The sequence below is a fragment of the Rousettus aegyptiacus genome, unplaced genomic scaffold (assembly GCF_014176215.1).
Source record: "Rousettus aegyptiacus isolate mRouAeg1 unplaced genomic scaffold, mRouAeg1.p scaffold_m13_p_2, whole genome shotgun sequence".
NCBI lineage: Eukaryota > Metazoa > Chordata > Mammalia > Chiroptera > Pteropodidae > Rousettus > Rousettus aegyptiacus.
In genome coordinates, this window is record NW_023416295.1 from 138,204,218 (window position 1) to 138,219,018 (window position 14,801).

The 14,801-nt window shown below is 33.6% G+C and overlaps 1 protein-coding gene across 1 annotated transcript in view; it reads right to left on the reverse strand.

Moving 5' to 3' along the window:
* CUNH12orf40 (chromosome unknown C12orf40 homolog) overlaps positions 1–11,694 on the reverse strand; it is a 47,693-nt gene extending 35,999 nt beyond the window's left edge. Inside the window, 2 exon segments of the mRNA XM_016151722.2 lie at positions 1,082–1,121; positions 11,496–11,694. Coding sequence (XP_016007208.2) covers positions 1,082–1,121; positions 11,496–11,518 — 63 coding nt within the window. The 5' untranslated portion in view covers positions 11,519–11,694.
* Positions 11,695–14,801: the final 3,107 nt, after the last annotated feature.

Genomic DNA, 14,801 nt, shown 5'->3' on the forward strand with positions numbered 1-14,801 from the left:
ATACTAACCATTAAGCAAAGAACAGACTACAAAGGAGTAAGAGACAAAGCAAAAAAAAAAAAAAAATTGATAACTTCAATTACATTAAGAACTTTCCTTCAAAGCATTAAGTAAAAATAAAAACCAAAGAGTATACATATGACTAAGTCTTAAATATACGAAGTCCCAGTAAGAAAAAGATAAACAATCCAAATAAAAATTGAAATCTTCAAAAAGTACCCCACAAAATAAGAATCCTGAATAAAAAAAACTGCCTCATTTCTAATCAAGGAAATACAAGTTAAATTTACGAGGCATCTTTTCACAATGTTACCAACTATCCTGCTTTCATAATAATCTCTTCCTTGGTTTCCTCCAAATTTTACTATCTTTGAACATATTATTTTCTCTTTTGAAACTTTTTGTAAATGGAGTTTTACTTCTTGTATTCTATGAGTTTATTTGTTCAATATTATGTTTTTACAATTCATCTACTTTAATTACATTTAGTTAATACATTTTCACTGCTGTACCATTAATTGGGTATTCCACAACTTGTTTAATCATTCTACTGTTAATATACATTTGGATGGCTCTTTTTCTTCCTCTGTTTTCTCCAGATTCTTTTTTGTTCGCTACTTAAAACAACAATCCAAACAAGTTTATACATGGTACAAAGTGCATATGTGGAAGACTTTCTCTCAGATATATACTGCTCAGTTATAAGATATGTACATGTTCAACTTTCCTATTGATGTAGTAAATACAATCAATGTAGTAAAAAAATTTAAAGTAGGACATAGGTTATAAGGCAATTATATTACTCTAAGAAATAAATGATAACAATATGAATCAGGGTGCTAATAGGACAGGTAATGAGAAGTGATCAGACTTGGGATATATTTTGGAATTAGAATGACAAGAATCAACAATGATCCTTAAGTCCTTGCCTGAGCAAAAGAGGTGGCTAATCCAGCTATCAACAAAGATGGGGAAAACAGCCTTCCAGTTTCACTTAGGTGAATTTATAAACCTGGGGAAAATGCTACAGAAGATCACTTTTCTCACAAAGCTAACACAAGTAAAAAATTGTTTTCTTTACCTTTTGCTTTCTCTTTTCCTGTTTGATCAGAACCCTGGTCCTGAAAAAGAAAGAATAAAAAATATTATTTAAAAAGTCTCTAAAATGATTGCCATTTTAGCTGAATTGAAAATTTGAAATTGGAGTGATAATTATTTTCTGAAACTATGAAAATGTTCTTTAAGTATTTATAGTATATGACTCTGTAAAATTTTTCTTAGAAACTCCAAGAATAAAAGACTCTAGACCTATAATGGATAAATATAAAATAAATCTAAATTATAAAATCAAGATAAGCAAAGAGAAATCAATGATTGGAAAGGATATATGACTGGAATAATCACATTTGACTGCAATATTCTTGGTCAACACTGCTATTTTCTTTGCCTTTCTTTCTATTTCAATACTAAAATCAATGGAGAACAGAGAAATCTATATAAGGGATCTAAGGAAATGTCGTTTATTATTAGAGTAACTTCAGTTACATTAATATATCAGCTGTTTGTACTTGAACTCTCATGCCTTCCTTAAAAAATAGCTAGTCATTATGGATGTGCTTCAGTCTTATGATCTTTGTACCTAACACTGCACTGAATCAAAATGATAGTGCAATATTTAATTATAAAATATTTGCTCTACTAATAACAGTGGAATGCTATAAAACATTTGTGACAATATAAGTAGATCTGCGAAAATACCTTTTGGACATACATCAAACTGTGGTCTCAAATTCAAGATTTGTCTAAGAATTATAAATAAAATGACAAAATGTACCTTAGCTGTGAGATTAATAACATAAAAAATATTTGCTAATGAATACTGTGTATCTTGTATCATTCTAGCTATGTCACATATTTTATATATGTAAGCTCATGTAATCTTCACAGTAACTCTTTTAGGTTTTATTTTTATCCTCATTTTACTGATGAAGAAACTAAGACAACGAAGAGAGGTTAAGTAACATGTCCATAGTCACACTGCTAATAAGTGGTAGATCCAGGATTCAAATCCAAGAATTAATGTTTTGAAGTTTTTAACCAATGCAGCGTACTGGCTTCTAAGTATATGAACTGTTGAATTTACAAAGCTGTTCATTTTTCCATGATTTTCATAAACTATATAAATGACATGTATTGAATGTCTCCAGGCTCTGTCACTTACTAAACTTGTTCTTTAACACATTTCCAGTAGCTATGTCTTAAATGACCATTTTGAGCTCATTGAGCACAGAATCTGGTATATTCTGCCCCATAAAGCATCATAAGTATACTACTGGCATTCAGACTTTAGAAAAGAAAAAGGAAATAAATTGCATTTCATTTACTTATCAAATGCTAAATCTGGAGTAGACCTCAGAATTTAGTTTATTCTCCATTTTAAAACTTATAATATTTAAGCACAGAAAGTAAAGTGACTTTTCAAAGTTCAGATACATAAGTATGAGACAGCATTATTAAACAATTCAGATTAAAAAGAGGTAATATCAATTCCATAAGCAGTTTCCTCATAATAAAGCTTAGTAGAAATAGAAATATGTCAAAGTATAAATAGAATCTTCAGGTATGTACAACTCAAGTGACTTTATTCCAAGCTGATTTTCCATTATCCTGGACACTTTTATGGCTCTCACCAAATTCTATATATTAAATAATCCCCATTCCTGTCTGAAAGAAATGAATTAGGAATTCAAGGCCAACTGCCAGACCAGCCTACTAGTCCCTAGACTAGTCCCACAGGAATGTAACAAAGAAATAATCCTTATCGGGCACCAGAACGCCATTCAGAGGCTATACACTGGGGTCCAGAAAAGAGGGATCAGGCAAAAAAAAAAAAAAAAAAAGGGAGGGTCAAGGACAATGAGGAAACAAAGGAATGTGTTCCAAATGAGAAAACAAACTAAATCTCCAGTAACAGATCTTAATGAAATGGAAAAAAGTTATTGGAATGATAGATGTTCAAAATAATGGCCATAAAGATGAAGTCAGTAAAGAAATGCATAAACAATTTAAATGAAGATACAGAAAATATTAAAAAGTACCAAGCAGAAATCACAGAACTGAACAATAATTTAACTGAAAAATTCAATAAAGAAGTTCAGTAAGAGACTGGATAAGTAGAAGAAAGATCAGTGAGCTCAACGACAGTGGTAGAATCCATCCAAACAGAAGAATGAAAAGAAAAAAAAAGAAACATATTATATACACATTACAAGGGTCCCAAAAGGAGAAGAGAAAAAGGGAAAGAAAGCTTACTCAAAGTAATAATGGCTGAAAACTTCTCTAACCTGAGAAAAGTAACAGACATTCATGTCCAAGTAACCCATAAAGGACCAAATAAACAGAATCCAAAGGGACAAACACCCAAGACACATGATAATTCAACTGCCAAAGTTAAAAGACTAAGAGAGAATCTTAAAAGTTGCAAGAGAAAAGCAACTTATTACATACAGAAGAAACCCCATAAGACTATACACTCTGCAGAACATAAGGGAGTAGTAGCACAGCATTCAAAGTGCTGAAATTAAAAAAAAACCTGCCAACTAAGAATACTCTGCCTGGCAAACTGTTCTTCAGAACTGAAAAAGGGATAAAGAGTTTTCAGTCAAACAAAAGCTGAAGGAGTTTATCACCACTACAGCAGCCATACCAGAAATGTTAGAGGGAGTTCTTCAAAAATCACATAAAAGGATGCTAATTCGTAACAGAAAAACATTTGAAAGTATAAAACTCACTGGTAAAGGTAAATAGTTAAATTCGGAATAATATAATGGTAGTGGGTAAACCAATTACAATTCTATTATAAAGGTTAAAAGACTAGATAATTAAAAATAACTATAACTACAATAATTTGATAATGGATACACAATGAAAATGATGCAAACTGTGACATCAAAATATGAAATGTGGGCATGAGAGAGCTTTGATATATGTTTGAAATTAGTTATTATCAGCTTCAAAGACTTATAAATGTTTATAGAAGCCTCATGGTAATCACAAAGTAAAAGCCTACAGTAGATACACAAAAGTTAAAGAAAAAGGAATCAAAGCATAACACTACAGAAAATCATCAGTTAGAAAACCAGAGAAGAAGGAACAGAGGAATTATGAAATATCCAAAAAACAATTAATAAAATGGCAATAATAAGTCCATAACCTATCAATAATTGAACGTAAATGGTCTCAATTTTCCAATCAAAAGATATAGTTCAGCTTATCAGACAAAAGAGACTTCAAAACAAGGGCTATAACAAGAAACAAAGGACCCAGTAAATCCACTTCTGGGTATTTACCCGAAGAAACCCAAAATACTAGTTCAATGGGACATACGCATCCCTGTGTTCATTGCAATATTATTTATAACAGCCAAGATATGGAAGCAACCTAAGTGTTCATCCATAGATGAATGAATGACTACAGAAAGTATCAGGGCATTTTGATTCTTGCTATTCTTTCTTGTAAGGAAAGATTTAAAGAGGAAAATGCTAAAAATATACTTTCTTGATGAAAAAAATAGACAAGAGGTAATAAGGTTGTCAAAGAAATATCAGAACAACACTAATGTACATTTTAAATGGAGTATTCAGGAGAAACTGAAGCTGCATTACAGGATATAATGATAAGCCAATGAGCAGTCATCTCCTGGTTATCATATTGTTGTTAGTCTTCAATTGTTCTTTTTTTGTTTATTTTGCTTTTTAGTTTGCTGCTTAATTTTTTGAGTGGTAGGTATGGTGCCATGCAAAAGAAACTGTTTCCAGATTGTTATGATCATATAACATCTTAAGTTGTAAAAAATGTAAATAAAATTAATAGAGCAATAACAAAGGAAAAACAGTATTGCATAGCCTAGTAGCTTGAAATTAACCTAAAAACATCACTGTTAGCTAGCAGACTTATTAAGATTCAGGACAGTAACTAGCCTAGAAAAAGTACTTACAATTGTCTTTCCACAAAACTAAAGCAAGTCTACCTGATGTGTTAAGAATAGTAATGATACATGTTAGAACGCTATGGCTTTTAAATAAGTTCTTCTAAAACAAGAAAAACGTTTTTAAAGATGAATTTCAAAAGGTAATGTACTGAGAAAAAACACTCAAATCCATAAGGCAGAAATCTAGCTAATACTCGATACAGAGCCTAATTAAAATAAGTTCTGAGAGACTGAATTCTCAGTTTCCACACAAAAATTGTTTCACAGTTATAGGATATAATAAACACGAGCATCCATCTCCTGAATCCCACAGTGGAAGATTTTAGAATGTGAATGAAACCTCAATATAGATGTATTTTCAGGCTTTTTACAATTAAATCTTAAACACTTTATTTTAATAATTACAACTCACTAAAAACTTTAAAAGCTGAAGTTTTTTCACTTTATTTATGGGATACTTTGGATAAAAATATTCAACTGATTTTAAGCAAAATGTTATCAAAATTTAGAGAACCTTAAAAAAAATGTTCAATAACAATATAGGGCAATAAATTGATTTAAAAAGTAATTCGTCAAAACCTCTAACGTTTGTGAAAGCCAATCAATGAACGAAAGCAGAGAGAGAAAGTTTATAATGACATGACCAAGTATTCTTTTTGTATTCATTATTAGTATTGTCTCAAAAACATTGTAATTCAGTTACATTAACTATGCATATAAAAAATAGTTTGAAATTTTGGCAACTGCAGCTTATGTTTGGTGAAATATTAAGCTTTTCTGGATGCGACTATAAAATATATGTAAACCATAACCAAATATGTATAGCCAAATATATCTTGGCTACATAAGTTGCATAATTCAGTAAGAACCTTGCTTCATCCAGGATGCTATGACTAACCAACTTTGTATTCATGTTATCATTGCAGAAATAATTTTATCGATATTCTGCTGTTATGTGTCAAACTGCTGTCTGAAGTTATAATCTCCTAAAAATAAGTATCAAATCTGAAAGTAAATCCTGATACTTTTTCAGTAGATTGTGTCTTCAGATAGACATGTGGACAATGATATAAGTATGAGAGATGCTAAATGTTGGCAAACATTATGTACAAGTTACAGGCTCATCATCAACTTCATTGAAAAACAAACTGTCAGTAGTTAATTTATCATTAAGCATTAATTTTCCTTTATTTGAGCTCCCTGCTGCCAAAAAAAGATTACAAACATATTACCAATTTTAAAAAGAAAAGTTGTTGACAAAACTACTGTAACAACATTCCTTCTATTCTATGTATGCTCTCTGACAGGACTACTTAGCCTTTATCCCTTGCAAATATTTCACTTGTACCTAATCAAAAATTTCCTGTTCCTTATTGATCTCAACCCCGGGCATGGCAGCTATACAAATCTCCAAAATTTTAGCATACAATGGTACAACTAGCTGGTACAAGAAGCCAGCAAGAACAACAGCATTAAATACTTCTCCTACACCCTCCCAGACAGTTAGCTGTCCCTAACTGCTCATGTGCCAGTACACTTTATCAGCAGGTGCTCCTCATGCTGTCTTTAAAAGGAGCTATTAGTTACTTTCCATCTGGAAAGTGTCAGGCCTGGGTTATCACTGGATATCTTCCGAATTAACTACATGTTAAAAATAAGAATTCTTCACTGCACACATGGCTCATGCATTAATTCAAACCACTGCAAAGGTGAAACAATAATGGATGTTCACTGAATCTACGTGGTCTCATTTATATGGAGCTAGTAATAGTAGTTATAGTTAAATACAAGACAAATGTTAAACTGGGCATGCCACTAGGACCACAGGCAGAAACCTTAACTATTCCAGACTAACTGGGATGATGTTCACTGTACATTTAAGTATTATCCTCATTTAACAAAGATATGCATAGAGACAGAGGCTAATTTACTGTACAGAGAATTTACTGTAAAGCTAATTAAGCTTAAGCTTCAGGTCCTTAAATATGCCCCTTCCAAGGCCTTACACCTAATTTTGTAGTCACCATTTTGTATTTTTTTTTTCTATAAATAGGGCTCCTCACAACCTGAAACTGCCCCTGTATAGTGATGTTTAATAATTAACCCAAATTCACATCGTCCATGATCCCTACAAAGTGAGTTAGAATTGGTGTTGATTTGATTTGGAGACTATCCAGTCACACCAGAAAATGGAAAAATAACATTTTCCCTCTAGCAGAATCCTAACTAGTGTCAGGAATCTTTCCCTGCTATATTACAATCTACATACCACTAACACTACAAAGAGTCAAAAAATACCACTTTCATTTGTGTTACTTCCAAACTTGAATGACTCCTCAATAATTAAAAGATAAAATTTCAACATCTCAGTCTGGCTTTCAATTTCACCATAAAGGAAACACACATACATTTTAAAATATTTAAATATAATCTTAACGCCAACTACTTATGTAATGTTTGTTTTTCTCCATTTAAACTTTCCTTTGTCCTTGTTTTTGATCCACCAAACCCTAAGCTAAAACTATCCTATGTTCTACTATTATTCACAATAGTAGATCTTAAATGTTTTCAAACTAAAGACAAGGCATATCCTTCCCTCCTCTCCCACCAATAAACTATAAATCTCTCAAAAAGAAATTAAATTTTAGTTATTTTGTACCCCCACCTGGCACAATGATTGGTACATAGCACTCAATAAATATTTTGCACAAACATTCCACGCCTACGTTTATAAATGCAAACCTCTCCACTGAAATTTAAACAGGATTTTATCTCTTTGTTATGATACTGGTTGCATTCTTCAATCCAAGTTATCAACTTCCCCTAAAAAAAAAAACAAAAAAAACAACAAAAAAAAAACTTCTTACACTGCACACATAGCACTGTTTTTATAGACTTATACTCAATATCTTTCTAAACAGCATATCGTGACCCAAAAAGACTGGTTGCATCTTTATATTCTCCTTCCTTTCCTCTCTTCCTACCACCTTCATGTCTGAGGTGGCTATGAATAATGTTAAGAGAGTCAATGATCAATAAACAAAGAAAAGAGAATCTTTTCAAAATTCAAAAAAAAAAAATCAATGCTTTTATCTGTCCTCTCTCAAATTTACACCTCAAGTTGATTAGGAAAATATGGTCTCAGAGGTGATTCAGAAAAAGTGCCAAATATTAAGCGTTCTAGGACAATGATTCCGAGACAAGCAAAAAACAAAAAAATAAAAACATTTTTTAACTAGTAAGACTGACAAATGATTGCTCTTTTAATTTTGGCAAAAAGGACTTAAAGAGGGGGCATTTTAAAATCGAAAAAAGTATATAATTTTAGAAAAAAGAAAGAAGAGCTACAGCCATGCCACCCAACGTGCCAGATCTTGTCTGATCTCAGAAGTTAAGCAGGGTCAGGCCTGGTTAGTACTTGGCTGGGAGACCACCAAGGAAGACCAGGTGCTGAAGGCGTTAAAAAAAAAAAAAAAAAGAACAGACCATTAAATTGAAAAACCTGACTTTATCACTGATTAGCAAGTTTCAGGGACAGAAGAATGGAAACTGCTATCATAGATATGTAAGAATTTCATTTTAGCTTAGCCCAAATCTCTTTACCCTAAATGAAACTTTGAAAGGAAATGTTATATCTTGCAAAGATGTTCATCAACCATAACACTAAAGCCAAATCAAGTAATTTAAAAGGTAAAATAAGGGAACCTTACTTCTTCCCTAGCCACCAGCCCTTTCCCTCACACACAAAAAGATATTTTATGTATAACTGGTAGAGCCCCTAAAATGAAGGGGAGAAAAAAGTCAAGCGCCAAGTTTGTTTTATGCCAAGAAAAGTTGTAAAGACTGTAATTATAAAGATCCTCCTATCAAATGATTCTGCAATTAAACTTTATATCAGGTTCCTATAATATACACGAATATTATGCTTCGATTTAGTGTATACAATCATGCTGCTGTGGCCAAAACATAAACTTCCTGTAGCCCCCTTCATTCATTCCTTTGACAAAAATGTATAAAGCCCCTTCGTGTTTTCCTGTCTTAATGCAGACCCACCTAGTGTCTGCCAAATAACCCTTTCAAGTTCTTTACTACCTCTCCTCTCAACCCCTTTCTTCTAAGCCTGGATAAAATCTAGATCTCCAATTTGATCAATTGTTTATCTGACCTCCTTTTCAATTTCCAAGAACCTGAGTTTCACTGCTTCTCTGTGGTACTCGTTCTTGCTATCCTTCAAGGCTTAATGTAATTTCCTGTTTCTCAGTTCTCTTAATACACACAGCCCTTATTTGTACCAAGTTTACAATACTCATATTTCTATATAGCATAGCATAGTAGTTAAGCATATTGTTCTCAAATCCTAACTCTGCCATTAACTGAGTGACCTGGGCAAGTCATTTAACATTAATGGTATTTCAGTTTCTCCATCAATAAAATGTGGATGACATTTTACATGCCTCACAGGGTTCTTTTAAGAGTAAATGAGCTAATATACAACAAGACTTAGAACAGTGCTTGTTATACATTAAATGCTTTTTAACTATCTAGTATTATAGTCATTTACCCAATTCTAATCTCACCATTCTACCATATATTCTTTTTTCTGGACCAAAATTATATCTTTCTTTTCTGACTCTTCCCATACAGCTTAACAATGTTCTAAACAGGTAGGCAAGTAAAAACACATTTGTTGAGTTAATGTTGAATACTCTGAGGGAGCAGTTGTTTAGATGGAGCTTTACAAATGTTCTCAAGTTACGTCACTTGTCTATATTAGGAACTATTATATTTCTAACTTGTTTACATTAGGAACTATTAAGTTCCTAACAGTTCTCAAATTTTTCAACCAAAAAACAATCCTAACATAGAAGAATAAAGAAGTGCTCCAGGATGTCTGGGAAAAGGATTAAAATTTCTATCCTATAGTAGCTTCCATCAGCTGTTAGTGATTATTAAACACTCTTGAATTCTGAAGCCCATTAAGGCCTCATGATCAGTGCACCATGATCAACTAATCTTGCCCACCCTGTCTACTATGAAAGTACAAAGTGGAGATACTAAGTTTTTCATTACCAGTGTGGTGTTTGACTCTAACGAAGCCATTCTCCACCGAAAATGTATTTAAAATTGCACATTTTATCTCAAAATTTCACAAGTTTTGCATTTTACTCTGTAATGTATCCACATTTGTTTAAATTTAAAAAAAAAATCCCTCTGACCTCTGCGTAAAAGTGATGCTCCAGGGAGATGTCACATTTCTTATGTGGTTTCTTAAGCACTGTAATATCTAGTACCTCCAGGTGCAGCATTACCTCATTTTGAGAAACACAACCCTAGACTATACATTTCCTGCAGTATATTGCTTTTGCATCTTTCCAACAACTAAAATATTACTCCCTAAATAGCCAGAGTTTGAAATATATATAATAGAATAATAGCACGTTTTAACAGTGCTTAAGCATTTGTAAAATGATTTCATATCTCATTTAATATTCATTTTAAAGAATGTCAAATTCAAAAACATCAAATCATTTATCAATTAAATCTTGTGAAGCCTGTAGTGAATTTTCACTTTTCTCCAAAGTGAAAGCATGCTGCTAGAACACTAGCCAAGAATAATTCAGATAAATTTCTAAAATACGATGCTAATATATTCAATAGACAAATGCACCTGCTAAAATTATTGAACATATTAAAATACGTGGTGGACACAAACGTTGTCTTTCCTCTCATAAAATTCCTTAGAATATAAATGTTATTATCTAACTATATCATCACTGTTCTGGTTCTACTAAAAAATATACTTAATGGCTTAGTGTTTCAATCAAAACATTAACAAGCAATTTGAGCAACTGAAATTACAAGCCCCCATGATTTCCATCCTAGTGGTCTTCAAGGTCAATAGCAAAGAATAAGTTATACAAATCTAAATTGTCAACGTATCACACATTATGGGATTAATCCTCAATACAAAATTGTTAATTCTCTTGCACGTTATTAAAGTAAAAACGATTCTCTTTACTTCTCTTTAAAAAAAACAAACTAAATTGGATTTATGGTTGATACTGCCCCCCCCCCCATGAATTTAAGGGCAGCAAGGAATGGCCTCTTCCAAAATACTTTCCGAATTCATGCAAAGACTAAATAGTGACCCAGAAGAAACCCCTCCCGAATGAGGGGCAGGCACAGGAAGAAGCCAGAAGAGGGGTCAGGTACCCAGAGGCCTCAATGGAGGAGGACATGGGACACTGGCAAGGGAGAGCAGAGCAGTGAGCCCTCACCCGAACTGTGAAAAGACAGTTGGATGAAGCCGAGTTGCTTTTGGTTTACGAAGAGACACACAGTGCTGGGGTATTCCGGCTTAGATAATGATTAAAAGGCTCACTCCTAGCAAGTTCTCTCCAGCTGAGGCTATGTCCTCCACTAGGGTCTAGGAAAGTGGCGCCATTATGGGATGAACGTCCAGAGACTCAAGGGCTACAGTCCCGAAATCCAGCGCCAAACTCACCGGGAGCCCCCGACCCAGTTCATCTCCCCAAAACTTCTGAGCGAGAAGAGAAGTAAACACGGAGGTTCCAACGGCTAAACCGCAGACTTCTCGATTCCGTGCTGAAACACAACTTCTTAAGTCTCACCCGTCTCCTGCCGGGCCTCCAAACTTTCCGGCCTACCGACCAGCCAGCCACCCGATAGCGTCTGCGACTCTGATAGGTTCCTCTCCCAATCTCCCGACATCCTCTGCGGTTTTTACAGAGACCCTGGCCTAATAGGGCCGCAAAGGATGCTGGGGGAAATTAGTCAGCACGTCTAAAGCAGGAGCCTGACCGAGAGTTTTAGCTGCTCAGTCAAAGGAGGCCTAAGTAAATGAAATATCTGGCTGTGGCCACAGGTTTAATGTTTCAAACCAGCCACACTGTAATTTTATGTAGCTCTTATTGACCTCAGCCTTTTCATATTAAAGACCAGGCTTAGGGAAGAAAAAGAAGGCAAGGACAAAATTATAGATCTCTAATCCTTAAGATGATGTTTCCATTATCATATTGTATCCAAATCCTTTAAATATCTTTCATGTGCAATTTCAATATTCAGTAAACACTTTATTAGAACATTGCAATGCAGTAATTTACTATTCTGTACATTTTGTGTTTCTGAGAGCTTGATCAAAACACCCTAGCAGTAAAGGCTCAGATTCAACTCCTTACTGAAAAAAATTTCAAAACAAAAATTGGATTTTACTGTTCATTTCTGTGTTATGTTTGTATACCTTCACAAAATATTTATCTTACAAACTGTTAAATAACATTTTGGTTAGAAACTAGACATCTCTTGTCTCAAAGAAATGCACAAAGTACTTTTTTTCCCTACTTGTCATGATGATTTTCTAGACTTAAACCTGGGGAATATCTTGCAATTAAAAATGTAATACATTTTCTGTTAAGTAACTGAAAAATAGTATCTAAAATAGGATTATATCCCAGGATAGACATCTCGTTTAATGATACAAATTCTGATTTTTATAACAAAAATTCACTAAAATGCATCTCTTGGTTTGAACTACACCAGTTGAATACATTTCAGAACAAATTACTCTTAGGCATAGAGTAGGAGGTTGTTTCTCAGTAACTAACAATACAGTCAAGGCAGAGCAATGGCCCAGCATATTTGCCTTTCCTACTCTCAAGATTTTAAAAACATACAAAGTTAGTCTAAATTAACTAGAAGGGGAATATCATTCACTAAAGAATTAACTGACTTTTTTTTTTTTTTTGCTTTATTTTATGTGAAGGACATAAAGGAAAGATTGACCAATCCGTTGAGAAGAATCAAAAACTGGGAGCTAAATTAAATCATCTTTCTCCCTGACTAAACTCATTTCAGTGGAAATGGTGAATGAGACTAAGGAAGATGTATCTTCAGACAATATATTTACTGGTTTTTCCCTCACAGAAAATACTTTTCCTTATGAACTAGTCATTAGGTAGTTATTCGTAACAGCTGAAATGTTGACCTACGATCTCATCTTCGATGTTGTTTATGCCTCACATGAATAAGGCTACATAACTGATAAGAGTCAAACAGGGCCAGTAGGGCAATTTGATAACTATTGCTTGTTTTTTATTTCATTCATTTTCAAGATCTTTTTCTAAGATTATTTCTCCCCTCTTAAGAAATTTTAGTACTTCCCCATATAAACACGTGTAGAGAAGCTTGAGTGGAAATTAGGCTGAATTATGTTTACTATAGTAAGTGATTTTTTTTTTAGCTCTTTTTCTCACCTGGTTTGAAATTCAAACTAAATTAACATTCTCTGTGCTTTAATTACATACTGCCATTAGAAAACATGAAAGAAGTACCTTGACACTCTTAATTTCATACTTAAATGGCAAGTATTTCCAACTGGAATTACTATCTTGTTTCCCATCATCTCTAATTCTTCCTCTGCCTTCCCCAAAGGATTGAGCCTAGTCTCCAATGCTAGGACCAACCTCGACTCTTGGGGGCAGGATAGGGGTGAAGGGTGGGAATGGAATTTACATGGTTATAGTTACGTCTGTACTTCAGTGGTTCAACATCAAGTCAAATCTCAGATTGATTTTTCCCCCAGTTCTGGTAACTGGCCTTCAACCTCCCTTGTACTACAATTCTAGTAACCAAATTTCTATCTTGATTATTTTCTTCACACCTAATTGTTCATTCCAACAAGTCTTTCATCCAAACATTAAAGGTTTGTGTCTGTAATCTAACCTCATTATCAGTTGATAAACTGACCTACTTAAAATTAAGAGCAAAACTGTTTGGATCTCTAATGTTGTTTACTTTTAAATTTCCCACTGCCCGGCTCCTCCTCTGATATGGATGTCTTACACCAGTGATGCAAGCCACTTGCCTTGATTGTCAACTGCTTTCTGACTTATGCATCCCTCGTGTACCATATTTTGTCTGGCTGAACATCCTCTTATCATGCCCCAGTTAAGTTTAACCTGACCCTCCACTTGTCTTATCACAGTCAGGAGATGTGACATAAAAAATTAAAATTTATAAGTATAAAGCAGCCTTATTTTGACACACGAAAAGCAGGAGATTAGTAATAAAGGAATTTGAAATAAACTATTATGATACTATGACCAGCTACCAAAAGATTTGCATGAATTTGCTACTCATGTGTTAGTAAATCTGAATCGAATGCAAGCAAATGAAAAGAGATCTGTGATGATGATTATTATTATATTAAAATTAATATAGGTATATGGGAAAGGAGGAGATTTAAAAGCTTATGTAGGAATATTTGTACTTATTAAAGTGAGGATAGTGATTTATTCATAGTAAACTAAATAATCAAGATCATTCGGCCCTGAGACAGGCTTTATATTCTAGCAGAGGGGTTAGAAAACTTCTGAAGAGGGCCAGGTAGTAAATATGTCATGCTGTTTCATCTACACAACTCTGCCACTATAGCTTAAAAGCCATAGATAATTAGTAAATAAATGGGTGTGGCCATATACCAAGAAAACTTTATTTATGGACATTGAAATAAGAATTTCATACAATTTTCACATTACAAAATATTGTTCTTCTTTTGATGTATTTTCAACTGCTTTAAAATGTAAAAACCATTATAAGCTCAAGAGCCATTGGTTCTATTGGCTCACTGGTTGGGTTGTAATTTGCCAACCTTTGTTCTAGTTGAATGCATATCTTCCCAGGCTTCTAGCTGACTAGAAATGTTATATTATGTTTGTGTGGTGGGGTGAGGAAGCTAAAATATTTTTGCATATTCACGAATACATTCATCCTAGCCTAAAAAAATTGCCTT